The 20,629-nt window shown below is 38.4% G+C and overlaps 1 protein-coding gene across 2 annotated transcripts in view; it reads left to right on the top strand.

The window, feature by feature from the left end:
- Window positions 1–20,629, top strand: part of RAB2A (RAB2A, member RAS oncogene family) — an 89,950-nt gene that overhangs the window by 10,343 nt on the left and 58,978 nt on the right. Inside the window, exon 1 of one of the 2 annotated variants that reach the window (XM_059166382.1) lies at window positions 8,872–8,926. The exons of the other annotated variant lie outside the window; for it this stretch is intronic. Within the exon in view, the coding sequence (XP_059022365.1) occupies window positions 8,887–8,926 (40 nt within the window). The 5' untranslated portion in view covers window positions 8,872–8,886. Of the gene's footprint in view, window positions 1–8,871; window positions 8,927–20,629 lie in introns of those variants that run through there. 2 annotated transcript variants of the gene reach the window in all.

Genomic DNA, 20,629 nt, shown 5'->3' with positions numbered 1-20,629 from the left:
GGGTGCGAGGTGTGCACATCTTTTGCTTTATCTCTGAATCTGTGAATCGAAATCATTCTTTAATCAGTTAAATCTCACTCTTGTTCTTTCAGCCCTTTTTTTTTTTTTTAAAGCTTGTGTTTTTTATAAAGCCCATTGCTGTATTATTAAAAGATTCAGTCTTAGAGGCTTTTACTAGGAGAATTTAATCATTTATGTATGTATATATGTTTTTTTAAGTGGAGCCCATCACAGGGCTTGAACTCAGGACCCTAAGATCAAGAGCTGAGCCAAGATCAGGAGTTGGACACTTAACCTCCTGAGCCACCCAGGCACCCCAATCTTTGATGAATTTGAATTAATTTATACTATCAGGTCCCACACTTGTTCAGTCATATGGGCAGGGATCAAGACATAGATCATAAGCATGTCCCTTTGCCATGATCTTTTGGATAAGGCGGGCACTGTGTCCTGTTAATGTCCTAACTATGTCCTACATAGGAGGCAATATGGTGGTCAGATTTCCCAAGCATATATAATGTCATCTATTATATTCCTATATATGTAATGTCACCTATATATTCTTTTTAGGACAATGTAGAAAGAGTTTAATGGAAAGAGGATACCTGTCACTAATTCCTATTCGTGCAAATGAACAATGAACTAAAATTCCCGAGTTTCCTGTTTGTGAAATGAATAAAGTACCTGCCAGGTGCACCCTGTAGACTTGTTCATCAGTGCTGTGGGGTTTTGGTTTTTCGTTCTTTGTTTTTTTCCCCCAAACTTTATAGCTGTCTTTGAAATTCAAGTGTCAGTAATTTGTCTCCCTTCATTTATTTACAATTGATATGTCAGTGTAAGTGGTATGTTCACGCTTGTTCTGTGGGCCCCGGTGTTGCTAATGCCGATGAATAATTCCTTTAGCATTTGTCCCCCTTAGCAATAATTTTGTGCATCTAGGAGGGAAATAGAGTTGATCCTTGAATAGTGTGGAGACTAGGGGCACCAACCCCCACACAGTCAAATCCACATATGACTTTGACTCCTCTAAAATGTAACTACTAATTTGTACTGTTGATCAGAAGTCTTACCAATTCACAAATATTTTTTATGTTGTATGTATGATATACTGTATTCTTTTTTTTTAAGATTTTATTTATTTATCTATTTATTTATTTGTCAGAGAGAGAGAGCGAGCGAGCGAGCACACAAGCAGGCAGAGGTGGCAGGCAGAGGTAGAGAGAGAAGCAGACTCCCTGCGGAGCAAGGAGCCTGAGACAGGACTTGATCCCAGGACCCTGGGATCCTGACCTAGGCTCAAGGCAGCGGCTAAACCAATTGAGCTACCCAGGTGTCCCTATATACTGTATTCTTAATATAAAGTCAACTAAAAATAAAATGTTATTAAGAAAACCATAGGAAAGAGAAAATACAGTACTCTCTTTATTGAAAAAAATCCATGTATGGACTTAAGCAGTTCAAACCCATTTTGTTCAAAGGTAGACTGTAGTAGGTTATTCTAAGTCCTCTGTGGTCATTTTAGCCTAGACAGCACTCTTGAAAATTTTCCAAGAGCCTAGTATTTGTAATTCCAATATCTTGATTACTTCAGGGGCTCCTCTGCTTGTTACCTTGGTGAAGTTCAAACATCTTCAGCTTCAGTTTTCTCATCTAGAAAAAGACAGCAAGAATGCCTGCTGTATCTACAGGATTTTTGTTATTTGAAGTAAAAAAAGGTGTGCAGGTCCCTTTTAAGCTGCAAAGTACTTTATTAATAGTAATATCTTAGAGATAATTTTTCTAATTGGTTGAGCATCCTAAAATTAATTAAGTGGGGGAGGTCTTGTCTATAGAAAAAGTGATTCATTGTGCTGACTTCAAACTGTAATTACTTGAGTTGAAGGAAATAAGATCACGTGTTAATATGCAAAATGGCGATTCTTTGATCCTGAAATTTTCTTTGGACTCCCTAAAGGAAAGTCATTTCCTATCTCATACCCTCACAGGCCTCTTGAGATTAAGAATAATATCAAGTAGGAGGTACTCTTTTTCAGTAGTCTTCAGGAAAAAGATGTTAAGATCAGTAGTTGTTTCCTCAATTTTTTCCATACCCACTCTTGGTACCTTGAGATACCTTGAGGTACCTTGATTTTGAACTCCTTTGGAAAGAGGCAGTTTTTTTTAGGTTTACAGAAGTCTTCAGTGTAATGAATCGATTGATCAAAGGTTATCTTTTTATCTCCTTGGACAAAGTATTATTAGTTTAGTTTAGTCTTAACCATTTCAAAGGTCAAAGTAAAAGTACACGTTTCCAAAATTACTTATGCTCAAAGCTTTACTTAACTGGATATAAAAATTAATAAATATGGAAATGAGTTATTAATTATAAATTAAAGCAGTAATCGTATACTTGGTGAATTGATTCACCTGTCTTTAAAGTAAAAGTATGTGTTAACACTTTTTCAGTAATACAACCTTTGGTATAAGGTGAAGAAGTTCTACTGGTTTCACTGCTAAGTGGATTTTTAAGTGGCTGAATAAATGGATCCATGAAGGGCTGCCCTTGTAGGCAAGCTGGAAGGAGCATGCTGCTGCATTCAGTCCTGGTTTTTTTAAATTTTATATTTGTAACAACTTGGATAAAATCCAATTTGGTTGAAAGAGCTAATGTGTGGATTAGAATCCAAAACGACCTTGACAGGCAGAACGATTGACTAAAGTTAGCAAAATGTAAATTAATGAAATTAAAGCCTTGTATTTACTGTAAAAACAACCATACAGGGGCACCTGAGTGTCTCAGTCAGTTGAGCATGTGACTCTTGATTTTTGGCCCAGGTCACGATGTCATGGTCATGGGATCGGGGCCTGCATTGGGCTAAGTGTGAATTCTGCTTGGGATGCTCTCTCCTGAAATAAATATATAAAATCTTAAAAAAATAAATAAATAAAAACAACCATACAAATACAAGATGGAGGTCACCTGGTAAATAGCACACGTCTAAACACTTAAACTTTTACATGACTTGGTTCAGTATGAGTCACAGGATTGATAAAGCCAACAAAGGAATAAATGTGATGCTGGATTAGTAAAAGTATAATGTACAGACAAGGCAGATTATAATTCTGCTCTACAACTCAATTATGAAAATTTGTTTTAGAGGGATACTACACATTGTAGCTTGCTCAGAAGACCAGTCAAGATAGTATGAAAGCTATATCAACCATGATATTATAGGAACAACTAATGGAAACATTTTTTTAAGATTTTTATTTATTTGAGAGAGCCGGGGTTGGGGAGGAGAAGGTGCACAGGAGCAGGAGGGAGGGATAGAGGGAGAGGGAAAAGTGGACTCTCCACTGAACAGGGAGCCCCATTCGAGACTCTGTCCCTGGACCCTGGGATCATGAACTGAGCCAAAGGCAGATACTTAACCAACTGAGTCACCCAGGCTCGGGAAACATTTTTGTTTGTAACTGCCCCCCCTCCACACAAATAATAGAAACATTTTAATCTAAAATAGAGAAGATCTAAAGGAGCACATAATAATGACTTTTAACACTTGGGTATTTAAATAAAAGAGACTTAAGCCTACCCTTTGTGGCTTTTCATGGGCAGAACCAGGACCATGAGTAAAGGAGATAGATTTGGACTCCCTATGAAATGGAAAGAGGAAGGGAGCACCTGGCTGGCTCAGCTGGAAGAGCATGCAATTCATGGTCTCGGAGTTATGAGTTCAAGGCCCATACTGGGTATAGAGATTACTTAAAAATAAAAACAAAATTTTTTTTTTTAAAAGATGGAAAGAGCTTGTTAAGTTGTGAGTTGGTTTGTTACTGGAGTTGTTCAGATAGAGGTTTGATTGACACATATTAGGGCTTGGAGGATGGCATTTATGTGAAGATTAGAGGATTGGATTCATTTTAATTCTTTTGGTTTTGTTTTTTGGGTTTTTTAGAGAGAGTGTGGTTGCACACACATATGTGTTAGGGGATGAGGAGGAGAGGGAGAGAGAAAATCCCAAGTAGGCTCCGTGCCCAGTGTGGGGCATGGTGCAGGGCTCAATCCCACAATCCTAAGATCACTACCTGAGCGGAAATCAAGAGTTAGACACTCAGCCGAGCCGTCCAGGTGCCTCTCATTTGTTTTTATTTTTTTTTAATTAATTAATTTATTTATTTGACAGAGATCACAAGTAGGCAGAGCAGCAGGCAGAGAGAGAGGAAGGGAAGCAGGCTCCCTGCTGAGCAGAGAGCCAGATGCAGGGGCTCAATCCCAGGACCCTGGGATCATGACTTTAGCCAAAGGCAGAGGCTTTAACCCACTAAGCCACCAGGCGCCCCTGTTTTTATTTATTTTTTATTAAAGATTTATTATTTGAGAAAGAGTGCAAGAGCACAGCAGGAGGGGCAGAAGGAGGGGGAAAGAGAATCCCAAGCACACCCCATGCTGAGCACAGAGCCCCCACTCAACGCTCGATCCCATGACTCTGAGATCAAGCCAAAACCCAAGAGTCAGACAGTGAACCACCTGTGCCACCCAGGTCTCCCCAACCTCGTTTTTGTTTTTAAGGACATTTAAGATACTATGTGGGCAGTCCTTGAGCTAGAGTTAGAAAAATGAATAGAACTATCTTATCCTACTGGGAAGACGAATTTGCCACAGTAATTACAAGACAATGTAATGCACTAGGCACAAAGTACTGAAGGAACATGGAGAGGATTCATTCTAATTGCAGTGAATGGCTCATAACATACTCAGATTTTCAGCAAACATTTATTGAGCACCAATGTGTGCTGAGTGCTGTGCTTTGGCTTTCATATATGTTCTCACAATAATCTTAGGTACCTACTGGCTCCATTTTACAAATTATACATCAGGTATGATATCATCAGACATGGTCTCATTTGTTTGAATAATTCCCTCACCTAACAACCCTCTAGAATCAGTTTTTATTTTTGCCCCTATTTTTTGTATTTGTTATGTGGAGAACAGAGAATTGAACTGAGCTCCTCGCAGTCAGGTTGAACAGAGTGTATGTAGCAGGATAGGGTTTTTGTCAGCATTCTGTGGCGACTGAAGACTAAAGGAGATCTGGGGACCGTACTGTGAAGAGCACTGTGTGGCACTGAGTTGGTTTGCTTATCCTCTGGATAGCTTCACAGAAGCCTTATTCCCCATCTCTCAGTGGTATAAATCTCTACCCTTCACTCAGATTTCTGGCGGGAATTAGTGATCCCTTTCCACCTTGTAGTCTTGTTTTCTTTTTTGGCCTCTCCCCCCCCCCCCCATTCTTTCCGGCTTCAGAAAGAATTTACCTTAGGAATGGAAAAACTATGTTGGATTTGAGCATGGATATGTGAATTTTTGGCCTTAGCTATGAGTAAATCTTGTTAAAAAGTACTACTGATTAGTATTCTTGAGCAGCTCTTAGGAGTTTTAAAAAAAAGGAAATCAAAATCTTCTCATAGCACATTATTTTACTCACAGGCTCTCATAATTTTCTCTGCAGACCGAAATTTAATATAACTATTTTTGGTCACACAAGAAATTTTGCTAATTATTTAAAAGCCACATCAATATGGAGGTTGTTAGACAAGGCCCATTAAAATATTGCTTATGTAGTGTTTGATGCAAAAATAGGTACTTCTCTATGTATTTTTTAAATGGTCTAAGTAATAAATGCTTATGATAAAAGATGAAAATATTCAATCACTTTAAGTATGGTGAACAGTGGTTTTCTGTATCCTTCCAGAAATTTTCTATCCATCTGTAAGCTTGTGTGTATGGGTGTGTCCCAGTTTTAGCAGTAGGATTATACATTTAGTACTGTTCTACGCCTTTATTTTTTTTTTTTTCTCCTGAGGGTACATCTTAGGTGTCTTAACATATCACATATATAAATCTATCATTCTTTCTAAACACCTGCATAGCTCAACCATAATTTATTCAGTTCCTGATTCTGTTATTCCTGGTCTGTGGTAGGTAGCAAACAGCAGAAACCTACTGTGGTTAATCTAAGCAGATTTCAGGGGCACCTGGGTGGCTCAGTGGGTTGATCCTCTGCCTTCGGCTCAGGTCATGATCTCAGGGTCCTGGGATCGAGCCCCACATCGGGCTCTCTGCTCGGCAGGGGGCCTGCTTCCTCCTCTCTGCCTCCTCTCTGCCTGTGTCTCTGCCTGCTTGTGATCTCTTTCTGTCAAGTAAATAAATTTAAAAAAAAATTTAAAAAAAAATCTAAGCAGATTTCATTAGAAAGATTGAATGTTCATAGATTGATAGGAAAACAGTATAATCTGGCCTGAAAATGGCAAAGCCAAGGAAGGCAAGGCACAGTCAAATTCCTGCTGTTGGTATATCCTGCTGAAGAAGATACTGGGGACATATCAGTGGTCTCTCATCTCCACTGTAGCCACCATGGATTCTCTATGGTCCCTGATACTGGAGCATTCTTTCAAGATTCCAGATTCTGGACTAGTTAACATCTGATTGGCTGAGTCTAGATTACATGTTATGTCCTAGCTGCCGGGGGGGGGGGGGGGGAGGGGGGAGTTCAAAGAAAAGTGCTCTGATGCTAGGTCGCCAGAAATAACCAATGTTCATCTAGACCTGTTGATGAATATTGTTATACACAGTATAACACAGTTCTTGCAGGCTTGTGTAAGAAGTAAAATCTGTGGCCGACTAGGATTTGTATTTGTATTTTGATAGATACTGCCAAATCACCTTTTATTAAAAATAGTGGACTTAGAAAGAATATCTGATTTTGAGTGTGGTATATATTTTGTGTACTTAATTCAGCAGGCTAATCTCAACATTGTCTGTGTTGACTGATGCCTAGTCTGTGTTTAGGAATTTAGCAGTTCTATTTAGTTGCTATTATCATGTGCTTTCTTGGGCTCTTGCCGGTTTCATGTAGCAGCTGCGTGAAATAGTTCTTTTTGCTTATAGTATTTAACTTTGATATCATTTATATCATGGCATACTACTTAGAGATCATGTAAAGTAAATTTATAAGTATCATGTACACTCACATCACAAAGCACCTTCTTCCATAACATCATGGAAAAATACCCTCTACAAGCTACTTCATTGAAATGTGATTTTGAGATGCTGCAGTTCTTATTTGGAATCTTTGCTTATGAAAGGATTAGGAAAATGATCAGATTAAAGTGTAATGTACCTGATCTGTTAACTGAAACTTGTTGGGATAAAGTTAGTGTCAAGGAAACTATGTTTATTTTTTTAAACCTTTTTTCCTTATTACATTTCTGCCCTGTCAGTCATTTAGTTACAGAGTATTCCCTTCTTTCTCTTAGTATTACTACTAGTAATACCTGGAAAGTGAGATAACATTATTTTTAGTTAGGAAAGATATTGGTTGCAGTCGGAAAGAATAAATTAAGGAGGTTGGGTGGTAGAGTGGAAAAATACGATTTATGGGGCACCTGGGTGGCTCAGTCAGTTGGGCACCAGACTCTTGATTTTGGCTTAGGGTGTAATCTGAGGGTTGTGAAATTGAGCCTCAGGTTGGTCTCTGTGCTTAGCACAGCTCTTCCCCTCTTCCCCTCTGCCCCTCCCCTCACATTTTTTTTTCTCTCTCTCTCAAATAAATAAATATTATTTATTTATCATTCCTGCTTTACTAATCTCACAGGCTTAGTATCATGGTTTGATAAGATTGCATGCAAGGAAGGAGCATAGTTAGACCTGCAGACTGTCAAAAGCCACGCAGATATTTTAAATAAGACAAAAGTATATTAGCATAAAGCATAACTTGATTACAGGAGTCCTTAGATGCAATAAAAAAGAAAGGAAGACTGTCTGTATTGAAGTGAGTCCTTTGGGTATTTGGCAGGTGGCATGTAGCCCATATATTCCAAGCCAGGTAATTGCCGAAGGTGCTAAGTGGAAACCAGGATAACAATGTTTTAGACTTTGCTGTGGGGAACCTATCTTTAGTATTTTTAGTTATTTATGTTAATACCAACTGTGCAGGGGCTTCACATTAGTTATAACTGAAAAAGTAAACTGAAGAGGATTTGCCACTGAAACCAGCATTTTTCTTTTTGGCTATATGTAAGTGCACTGGTTATTGAACTTCACCCATCAGCAACATCTGGACAACTTGGTGAAACACAGATTGCAGGGCTTCACCCCAGTTTCTGATTCAATAAGATGGGGCTGATCATTTGCATTCTAATAAGTTTCCAGGTAATACGTAAGCTTCTGGTATGAGAACCATATTTTGAGAATCTGTTTTTTAGGGAAACCATATAATTTATCATATTAGCTGATCCATAATTTATTAGGGAAACATGAGTTACTGAGCCTTCCCTGGCAAACCAGGGTATAGGGTTTTTCCCAGTTTTACTGGGAGAATCTTTTTACAGAGAGGTTTCTGTAATAGAATTATCACCTGCTGGTTGACTCATGATACCTAAGTTTTATTTATTTATTTGTGTCGGTAGGTACATTAAATTCCCAAAAGATGATTCAGTCAGATTTTCCCCTTGATCTCTGTCCTTTTAAATGTTAATTAAAAGAGAATATAAGTATTCTGGATTCTTCAGCTGACTTATTTTGCCGTGAATGATAGCAAAAGTATTGTAGATGAGTTCTTTCAATGGATGTGTGGTTGGATTAGACACTAGAGAGTAATTTCCAAGTTTGTTTTTGTCAGTCATGGTAAGAAGTATTTGATTGCTCAGGGTTCAGATATGTGTGTAAGTGCATATATCTCTTTAAAATAGAAGTTTCTAAATAGTATTTATGCTTGTATAGTATATACAGTCTCATATTTGCTGTTTTCTAGGTCTTTTTTTATGCTGGTTGTGATCCACTAAATTGATTCCATGATGTAACTGGTTACAGTCTACTGGTTAAAAAACACAGCACAGAGGACCTCTATGGTTCCAGCAAATTGTGGTACTCTTAAAATTCTGAGAGGTAATTGTACTTCAGTGTTCTTCATTCTGATGTTTCTCAAACACTCCAGCCATTTACCAACATTAAAATAGGTGGTGGTGGGGGGAAGCCCCATGAGTTGGGAAGAAGAAAGGAAAGGTATGTTATTTTTAGCACATGGTGCTGCCTTACTTCCTGTTAGATCTAGTATTTGATCATTTATTCCCTATGGAAAGTAGCAAATGCTTCATTTTATTTTACAATTTTTAAAAATTTAAATTGTATCTGGCTTTGTAGTTTTTGAACATATTGCACTAAAAAGCAAAAACAAACAAAAAAACACCTAGGCCTTCTCTGAGAAAATCTAACCTTGGCTCATATTCAGAATCCCTCCACTTTACCAACTTAAATTTGGTTTGTCTTAATGAAGGATCTGTTAACCATACTGGTTGGATCAGTCAGAGTTGAGCTAGGAGACTGAAACCACACAGGAATTTGCATAGGGAAAGTCTAATGTAAAGAAACATTAACTATATCATGGGATTAGAGTAACAGGGAATTGGCTTAGCGGTAAGGAGAACTCTAAAGAGTACAATAACAGCAGATAGAAGACCCAGTCAGAGCATGGAAGGAAGGAGCCAATCTGGCATCCAGACCTTCTTGGAGGGACACGGCTGAGGCCCACTGAGGGGCTGTGATGGATTGGAAAGCTGCCGTCTGTGTGCTGTGGGAAGCCTTCCATGGGGAGGAGCTGTGTTGGGACCTTCATGGGAAGCAGCCTGAAGGAGTGCTGGGGGAAGTTGGCTGCGGAGAGGTGCGGAGTGCTGCCTTCTGCTGATGACACTTGCTGTCACGCCAGCTGGCATGGGAGAAATGTTCTAGTGTCTCCAGCAGGGCAGTGAAGGTTTGGAGCTAGGAGGCGCTTGATTGATAACTCATGTACACACTAAAAAGCTGAACTTTTCAGAGGAAAATTACACTTAAGTTAGGGGCTGATGATAGAGATGGAATTCTGATTCAGCACAGTCAGGTTTTCATTCTCTAAATATCTGAAAAATTCACTGTTGAGTAAAAAATTTTTGACTTATTATTTTTTGAGAAATTGATTTTTTTAAACGTAGATTAGAGTTTGTCGCATCATAGAAATGACTAGTCTCACTTTGTGACCTTTTCAGTGAGCATGCGGTATATTAATCTAGTATTCACTGAGCATCTGTCTTCTAAACTGGGCCACAGTGCAGGTGGTTTTCAAAATACAAAAAGGTGAATATTACTGCCCCTGAAGGAGGAAGGTGGATGTGTAAACTGATAATAAAAGTATAACATGATAAGTGGTTAATGAAGTATGTATAGAGTACTGTGGTCTTAACACGGGATAAAGTGTCAGCCTGCCTTTCAGCACTGGGGAAGGAAAAAGAAGCACAGACATGTGATCTGCATGCTATCTCCTGTATTCCTCAAAATAGCCTTATGAATAAAGTGGGTGGTATGATTACCATTATACAAAGAAGCAAACAAGGTCTGGAGACCTGAAACAGCTGTTCCTTCCCGTGTCACACACAGGATCTTAATCTAGTCCAGAAGATTTGTTATCTCTTAAATTAGTGGTGTACTTTGAAATGCAGAAGGCTTCACAATTTAAGTTTCTAAATGTAAAGCACGGGACTACTACTGTGAAGGATTTAAAAAGTGAAGTAAATATGCCCCTGCCTTTAAGGGGTATATAGTCTAGCAGTGCTGATTAAATGTGATAAAGGCTCTGATGTAGGTACTGAAGAAAGCTTGGAATTTCATGAGAAGTTGCAGAATGCAAAATGCCTGTCTTCCTCCATGGAAATCTTAGGTAGGGTAAGATGACATTTGAAAGAAAAAAATTTGAGCATTGAAAGAAAAGAGAAAAAAAAAAGATGGCATTTGAGCTGGTCCTTGAAAAATGGGTAGAGTTTAGACAAGTAGAAATGGTAAATAAACAAAATGTAAAAATAGGAGGGAAAAAGTTGTCATTTATCATGTATCTTTCAAGTGCCACACCTTGTAGTTCCTCAGTATAAACCTTCCAATTTATAGTATAGTTTCCTGTCAGACAATTACTAATATAAGACTGGAAAGATAAATTCATTAAACATATTGGACTTAGGCTGTGATACAGTGTGGTTGAATTTGAACTTTAATCTGTAGGCAGTAGAAAAGGTAGACTTTTTTAAAAGAAAAGAGTACCAGACTGGAGTTATGATTACATTAGGAACTAAATATACATGTGTATATATTCAGATTATCATACAGTGGCAGAGACATTCTGGACGTTACATGTAATTCTTTCTTTCTGTCTTTTCTCATCCATCCCTGGTGCAGCCATATGTAGGACAGATTCGGAAGCCGGAGCATATATAGTTAGGTGGTTATTATAGCGGTCCAGGTAGGAGGTAATAAAGGTCTTACGTAGGGCAGTGGTAGTGAAAATGATGAGGTGGTTACTGGTGAGAATTGGAATTAACAGAGATTAGAGAAGGACATTGTAGGGAGTGAAAAAATTAAAGATGAAGGTAATTTTTCCTTTTCAGAAGACTACTTCAGATACAGGCTATTTTCCATTTATTTTTAAATATAAAGTAGTAAGTACACATAACAATGTTAAAGCACTGTGAAGGGCAGAAGATTGGCTATGGGCAACAGGACATGGTGGTGAAAGATGACGACAGAAAAAAGAAATGGGTCAGTGGTTAAAATTTTGGTAAGGTCCACTCCGCAAAGCAGTGGACTATGCATAGTGGTGTCCTTTGGAAGAGTGTAGTGTGGAAACAGAAGGAGATGGTTACTTTGCAGTGGAGAAACCTATCAAACTACCTCAGGCAAGTGACCAAGGTTAATGTCAACAGTAATCAGTCATGTGGTTGGTATGTACTCATGTAATGATAGTGGGTACCTTTGTAGAGGTGAGATAATGTATCTCTGTGATCTTCCTTGCAAACTTCAGTAACTCCAGTCAGCCATGGGGGAAAAGTGTGACAGATCCCAATTTGAGGGTACACTCTGCAATGCCTTCACCATACTCCTCAAAGCTGTTATGGTCTTCAAAACAGGGAAAATCTTGAGCAACTATCATAGCATAGAAGAGCCTAAGGAGACAACATCACCAGATGTTGTATGAGTCTTCTCTGGGATCCTGGGACAGAAAAAGGACAGTAGGTGAAACACAAGGGGAAAAACTCAAAACTTGGGGAGAGGTAAAAGCATAGAGTGGAGGGTAAAGATTGGCTATGAAGATAAGGCTTCTTCACTCACTATTATGTGTCCATCATAGGTCCTCAGCAAATAGTGGCTGCATAAATAGTAGGGTTGGAGCTCTTCCTAGCCGGTTTTTAGAATGAATTGTGCTCTTCAGTGAAGCCTGACTTCATCTACTGGTCTTGAGCTCAGCCATACCCAGGGCAGGTGAGGTCGTCATAGGTCATCAGTGTTCTTCCTCCCCAGCATTTACGGCAGAGGATATTGTTTTTTTCCCCTGAAACCCGGCAGTTATATTGTTTATTTTATACACACAGCGAGAAAGTCTTCATATTTTAAAATCAGAAGAATACCTAACTCACTTTGTGAAGGTAGGTATGTATTACAGAAGCTTCCGAGTGGTTATGGCACTTGAGTTAAGTTGCAAAGATGAGTAGCTGTTAGCTAAGTGGAACAAAGTCACCGAGTATTGGGGAAAGAACATTTAAAGTATGCTAGATGAATGTGTGCAAACAGCCAGATGTGTAAGAAATACTGGCATTATCTGCTTTAGTCATTTTCATTTTTGGTCTCATCCCAGAAGTATTTAAAGTATTTAAGGTACTTTAATATTGTAAAACCAAAGATACAGAAATGGGAGTAGATGATTTGCTTCAAGAGAAGTATGGCTGTATCCCAATAACGTCCTATTTCCTTTCACTTTATCAATTCTTTTCTTTCTTTAAAGCTTTATTTATTTATTTGAGAGAGAGAAAGCACACACGAGTGTGAGCATGAGCACAGGCGAGCATGTGTGCTGTGCGCATGCTAGTGGAGGGAGGGGCAGCAGGGAAGAAGAGATGCAGACTCCCTGCTGAGCACGGATTTCCCCATGCAGGGCTTGATCCTGCCACCCTAAGATCATGATGTGAGCTGAAATCAAGAGTCCGACACTCAGCCAACTGAGCCATCCAGGTGTCCCTCACTTTATTGATTCTTTAGCAACTCTTTCAGCCTTGTCAGCATAATTGTTTCCATTCCTTCCATTTTCAGGGAAAAGAGATCTTGCATTTTGAAAGCTACATCTTCTTGGAAACTTTCTTTAATTTGTTTTTATTACTAATTTATTTATACTAGTGTCTGGTCTATAGGAAGTACTCCATAAATATTTTTAAAAAAATTTTTTTTTTTTAAGATTTCGCCTATTCATTTGACAGAGATCACAAGTAGGCAGAGAGGCAGCCAGAGAGAGGGGGGGGAAGCAGGCTCCCTGCTGAGCAGAGAGCCCGAAGTGGGGCTCGATCCCAGGACCCTGAGATCATCACCTGAGCCCAAGGCAGACGCTTAACCCACTGAGCCACCCAGGCGTCCCTCCGTAAATATTTTTTTGAGTGACTGTCTCTTAACCTTTCCACCTAGCCTTCACTGACAGATTTCTCAAATAAATGTTCTATATCCCCTGTTTTCTCTTCCCTTACTGCTCTTAATATTTCTGGTGTTTGAGGCACTTACAGATTATAGTAGGAATTATTACAGATGATGTCAACAAGCCTGGAAGACTAACAACAGGAAAGTCCCAGGAGGAGGAATGAAAAATGACTCTTCATACGTGTATTGGTTTCCTAGGGCTGCTGTAACAGATTATCACAAACTTGTTTTAGGGCTTGAAACAATGGAAATCTCTTCTCTTGTAGCTCTGGAGGCCAGAAGTCCAGAATCTGGGTATCTGCAGGGCTGCTGTCCCTCTGAAGCCTCCAGGGAAAATCCTTCCTTGCCTCTTGTAGCTTTTGGTGGCGGCCTAACTCAGTCTCTGCCTCTGTCTTTGCATAGCCTGTCACCTGTATCTGTCTTTGTCTCCCCCTGTCTTTCTCTTATGAGTACATTTGTCATGTGATTTAGGCCCCAGACAAAATCCAGACTGAAATTATCTCAATATATATCCTAATTATATCTGCAAAGATCCTTTTCCTATATAAGGTCCCTGATTCTAGGGGTTAGTACTTGGACATACCTCTTCAGGGGCCACTCTTCCGCCTACTACAATAAGGAACCAGATCAGTATCTAATTGAATTAGTTGAGAGGATTGCTGTCTTAGGAAGGACAATGTATGGAGGGTCAATAGGATAAGAACAACTCTGAAATCATTTTATTTGAAAGAATATCATAGATTTGTGAATATTTTCTTCAGTTAATTTTAGAAGATAATGTGTTTAAAATTTTGAACTCAAGATTGGATGGGTTTAGTGGGAGAGTTGTTCTTTAGCTGTAGTTATCTTGAAGAATCCTCAATATTTTTATTAAAACTTTTTGAATTTGTAAGACTTGAAAATTTTGAGCCTTATGATAGAACTTTGAAGTAGGAATACTATATATTCTTTTTCCCATTTTACACATGGAGAAATGGAGCATAGTTTCTATATCTAATTTGTACAGGTTCACAGGTTATGAAATGATACAGATGGACTTGAACACTGGTGTTTCAACTGTAAAGCTTGTGTTCTAATATACCATGCTGAGTTTATTAATTTCCTGTTTAAAAAGAGCAGACTTTATTGTTTTTTCTTTACATGTCTTTCAATTTGGAATGTTAGTGCAAAGGAGAGTAAGATTTTCTATGTTGGCTAAATAAGCTACTGATATTTCAGCCAGCTCACATCTCTGAATGATCTGTGTTAGAGGTCTGTCATTTTTTTGGTATGACTTTAAAACATACAGTTCTGAAAAAAAACAAAAAAAAAAACCCAACAACAAAAACAAAAAATAGTAGGCAGATCAGTAAAACAAGCTAGTTCTTTGAAAAGATCAGTGAAATTGATAAACCTTTGCCAGACTCCTCAGAAGAGAGGCCTCAAATAAACAAAATCATAAAAATAAAATACACAGTTCTTCAGCGGGTTACTTTTAGTCATGAGATAGGCCATTCATTCATGGAACTTTTGTTACATTTTGTTTTTGAGAGCCAAGTGTGGTAGATGAAAATGCAGCCATGATTTCAGAATGGTAGTTGGACAAAACTTATCTTCAGTGGTTAGGAATTGGCTCTGGTACTTTTCATACCCTTGCTTTTTTAAATTTTAAATCCATGTGTGTTAATGATTTTTAAAAGTAGAGCCATTACCAGTTTTTAAAAATGACGTTGAAATTGGTGGAAGTCAATGTAGGCGTAAGCAAATGAACCACCGTAGAATACTTGGCACTAGGCCATTGTTTCATATGGAGAAGGACACACTGCCTAAAAACCACTGGAGGTCTTATTAATTTAATTTTTGTGTCCAAGCAAAGAGTTCCTGAATTAGAAGCTCTGGGGTGGGCTGTAGGAATTCAGTTTAATGAATATTACTTGTATTTGTTTGGCACTCACCTGGTACTTAGGTACTCACTTCTCACCACAGTACAGTCCTACTGAGTAGATGGCAATGTGGACCCAAAGTAAAAGGAAAAGTTAAGGTGACATCATCGTAGGAACTCTAACAGTGGTATTATTAAGTATATTAATTTGTATTGAAGAATTAATAGCCAAAGCAGTCTTGAGAAAGAAAAAAGCTGGAGGTTTCACCATGTTTCCCGATTTCAAATTATATTACAAAGCCATAGTAATCTAAACAGTATAGTATTGGCATAAAAACAGAGACGAGGATCAATAGAACAGTATAGAGAGCCCAGATAAACCATGCATATATGGTAAATTCACCTACAGCAAAGGAGCCAAGCATATTCCGTGGGGAAAGGGCAGTCTCTTTAATAAATGTCGTTAGGAAAACTAGACAGCCACATACAAAAGCATGAAACTGGACCGCTAACTTACATCATACATAAAAATTAACTCAGAATGTATTAAAGACCTCATTGTAAGACCCAAAACCATAAAACTTCTAGAAGGAAACATGGGCAATAACTTCCTGGACATTGGTCTTGGTGATGATTTTTTAATCTGACACCAAAAGCAAAGCAGTGAAAGCAAAAATAAATGAGTGGGACTGCATCAAACTCAAAAGCTTCTACATGGCAGGGGCACCTGGGTGGCTCAGTGGGTTAAGGCCTCTGGCCTCTGCCTTCAGCTCAAGTCATGATCCCAGGATCCTGGGATTGGCCCCTGCATCAGGCTCTCTGCTTGGTAGCAAGCCTGCTTCCCTCCCTCTCGCTCTGCCTGCCTCTCTGCCTACTTGTTATCTCTGTCTGTCAAATAAATAATAAATAAAACCTTTAAAAAAACAAAACAAAAAAACCCACAAAAGCTTCTACATAGCAGAAAACCCATGGAGGTCAGTGGTTCATCCAAGCCCACCCAGGTAGTGCTTTTAACCACTACATAATGCTGACAATTCAGTCAGAACCTCTGGGGTTGAGACCTGATAACAGATTTGGTGATTTTTTTGGTAAAGATAAAAAACTTCTAGTGGGTAGAAAGTGGGAACTACTTTACACAGAATGGTCAGGGAAGTGAGAAACCAGCCATGGGAGTCTGTCTGCATGGAAAGAGGGAAGAGAGGATCCTTGAAGGCCTTGCAGGTTCCAGATATAGAATGAAAACCAGTGATAGGATTGGGAGAGGCCACTTTTATGTTTTTTGTTTGTTTGTTTGTTTGTTTTTCTGTTTAATTCTGCTATTACATAAAACAAATGTGTTTTTTAAAACCTTTTTTGCTGGTTCCTCTCTTTCTGTGGCTCTAAGTACTATCTTATGCTGACAGTTCTAAGTTACATCTCCAACCCCAGTATCCTTCCTGAAGTCTAAACTCATATATTCTGTTGCCTACCCAGCCTTACCACTGGGATGTCTAATAAACATCTCAAAATAACTAAACTGGAATTGATAGTCCTTCCTACTCCACTTATAATTTTCTCTCGTCTTCATTGATTCTTCCATTTGATCTGGCAAAAATATTGGAGCCATTCTTAATGCAGTTCTCCCTCTCCCAAAACCCACATCCACACTATCAACAAATTCTCTTGGCTGTGCTTCAGAATGTATATAGAATTCAGTCACTTCAGACCCCCTCCATTGCTCCTGCCCTTGTCCAAGACACCATTTCTTGCCTCATTGAGAAAGCCTCCTTAACCAGCCCCTGCTTCTCTTATCTGCTATACTTAACAGGTCGTTCCCAATGTTGCAGCCACAATGATTGTTTTAGGATTTAGGTGAAATTATATGACTCTGCTCATCAAAACGCTGCAGTGAATTGCCCATTTTATCACAAGTAAATTTTAAAATTCATGGAGTCAGCGTGATCAGACCCTATGATGCCTGCCACCTCATTTCTTAGGGGCAGGGCCCTTCCTTGGTTTCTGAGCAGTAGCCATATTTGGCTTCACGACAGTTTCTCTAACACATCCCATTTACATCTTTTCCTCTAGCCATTTCCTTAGCCCAGAGTGCTCTTCTCTCAGTAAGCCACTTGTCTGTTTCCTCACCTCCTCAAGGCTTGACTTAAATCTCACCTTCCGAGTGAGAGAGCACCTCATTTAAGCACCACTCTCTTTCCTTCCCTCCAGTATTCCAGGGCCCATATATTAGCTCAGCTTTTTCTCTGTGCCATAACACATAACGCTCTGCACTGCCACGTCCTCTTCAACCCTCCATCCATCCACGTTCCCCACCTCCCCAGTATATACACACACATACAAACATGCTCACAGACATTTTTAAAAAAAAAAAGGTTTTTTCATAGTCTCTTCTCACTCCAGAAGGACAGAGGCCTTTATCTTATTATTTACTGATATCCAAGTTATTTAGCCTTAGAACACAGTACATGTTCAAATATTTCTAGAGAGTTTGAGTTTGGGCATGCATTAGAAGTACATGTGGTTTAAAAAAAAAAAAAAGAAGTACATGTGGTTAAACTAAAAATGAATAAAATGTGCTTCCTGCCTTTAGGGAGCCTGAATTACATATAGACATAGTAATAAGTGATAGTAATATTAATAGTAACAAACATTTGTTGAATTCTTTACTGAATTTTATTATGTGCCAGATACTGTTTTAAGCATTTAATGTGTGAACTCATTTAATAATCCCAATAACATATGAGGTAGGTATTATTAGGCTACTTTTTACAGATTAGGAAGATGAGGCCCTGAGAAGATAGCTAATTTGAGGTTCTGTTGATAGTGATTGGCAAGGCTGGGGTTGGAACCCAAGGAGTATGGTGTGGCTTTGGAGTCAGAAATTATAACCACTGTGTTATGCTGTTCTTAAGCATTAAATGAGCTGACATGTAAATCGCTTAAAACAATATCTGGCATGAGAGAAGCTTTATATAAGTTTATCTGTTGGGAATCATAAATTTTAAATATTTCAAGGTTCTTGACTATATAATACAGTTACAAAAACATGAAAATATTCATTGGCCACTTTAAGTATTCTTCATTCAATTATCTTTTCTAAGTGTCTCCCCTCAGGTGACTATCATTCTCTATGAAAATGAAGGATGAATCCATTCCGAGTCCCACAAAATATATAGGGTTTCATCAACTATGTAAAAATGTTAGAGCACTGCTTGGATTCCATATAATGCCATTGATGAATGGGGATCTGATATTTACACTAATAAATAGCTGAACAAGAGGAAAGATATGGAGCATGCTTTTAAAGAACTATCTGAATATTAAGAATTAAGAGAGGTTCTTGGGAAAATTGTGAAAAAAATCTTGGAGATTTTTGCAAAATTTATACTATAAAAAAGACAAGTATTAAATTAAGGATTTGCAAAAGATGCAAATTACCCAGAACCTCTAACTTGAAAGATACTTTGATTACCTGAAGGTAATCAAATCTTCTTAAAATGAAGAACCAAACAGCACACCTTTTCTATACGCAACTAGCAGAATAAATGGTATTAATTTATCAGAATAAATGGTATTAATATCACTAAAGCAATAAATATTCTGTTGTGAGGTAAGGAAGTTTTTTAGGCTCTTATATCACTTACATGATTGCCAGTCTTTTAGATGATTCTTGAGGTTTCTCCATAATAAAAATCTGTGATTTCTAATTAATCATAATTTTTTCTAAAAATAAAAATGAAGAAAAGACACAGAGAAATCTTAAATGCATCTTACTGAGTGAAAGAACCCAATCTGAAAAGGCTATATACTGTTGACTCCAGCTAAATGACGTTCTGGAAAAGGCAAAACTATGGAGACAGTAAAAAGATTAGCATTTGCCAGGGACTGAGGGTGAGAGAGGGACTAATAATCAGAGCATTGGGGATATTTAAATAAGTGGAACTCTTCTATAAGATACCATAGTAGTAGGGGCACCTGGGTGGCTCAGAGGGTTAAGCCTCTGCCTTCGGCTCAGGTCATGATCCCAGGGTCCTGGGATAGAGCCCCGTATTGTATCGGGATCTATGCTCAGCAGGGAGCCTGCTTCCTCCTCTCTCTCTGCCTGCCTCTCTGCCTGCTTGTGATCCCTGTCTGTCAAATAAATAAATAAATAAATAAAATCTTTAAAAAAAAAAAAAAAAAAAAAGACACCATAGTAGTAAATACATTATACATTTGTCAAAACCCATAGAATAGACAACACCAAGAGTGAGCCCTTACGTAAACTATGGACTTTGAGAGTGATAATTATGTGTAGGTTCATGAATTATAGCGAGTCTTATGGCTCTGGTGTAGATAGTGGTGGTGGAAGAGGCTGTGTTCCCGTGCGGCAGGACGTGTATGGGAACTTTTACTTTCTGCTCATGCTCAGTTTTCCTGTGAAACCGAAAACTGCTCTTGAAAATAGAAAGGGGGGGATGTACTGCCTGGGTGGCTCAGTCAGTTAAGTGTCTGCCTCTTGATTTCAGCTCAGGTCATGATCTCAGGGTTGGGGAGCCTGCTGAAGATTGTCTCTTCTTCTCCTTCTGCCCTCCCCTCTCCCCCGCCCCAACTCTGGAAAAAACAACAACAAACCCTTGGGGCTGACTGTCAGTAGAGCCTATGGCTCTTGATCTTGGGGTCATGAGTTCAAACCCCACATTGAGGGGTAGATTGTACTTTAAAAAAATTTTTTAAATCTTATAACCTAAAGGTTCATATCTCAGATGTTTGCTAATTTTACTTTCACACTTAAAAAATAATAATTTTTCTTTCTAGCCTACATCTGAAAGGCTATTCAGAGGAGCTAGAAATCTGATAAAATGAGTTTGGCTTTACACCTTTTGTAATGTAAAAGAAGAAATTATGGATAAAAGAAAAGAGAAGAAAACTAAGATAAAATGTTTTGAAATTCCAGTTTATTTTTAGTTAAAACATTTAGAAAACTTTGAACAAATAAAGTATTTCCAAAAGCATAACCACACACACACATATTTCTTTGATTTGTTTACTGAGCATTTTGACAGTCTTTGTAACATTTGATACTAGGGTTAGTCATTCAGTGAAATCATTAATTGCCTTATCTCTGCCATAAGACAGCAAGATAGTCCTCATCTTCTCTCATGGAGGTTATAATCTAGAAGACCTTGAACAGCTTAGTTTAAGTGTCACTTCAGAAAGACCTTCTCCAGCCCTTCAGTCTAAATTAATCTTGTCACTCGTCCTCATAGTGCTCT

The sequence above is a fragment of the Mustela lutreola genome, chromosome 3 (genome assembly GCF_030435805.1).
Source record: "Mustela lutreola isolate mMusLut2 chromosome 3, mMusLut2.pri, whole genome shotgun sequence".
NCBI classification, from domain to species: Eukaryota; Metazoa; Chordata; class Mammalia; order Carnivora; family Mustelidae; genus Mustela; species Mustela lutreola.
Note: the sequence above shows the minus strand (reverse complement) of the source record. Positions and strands in the feature narration are given on the sequence as shown.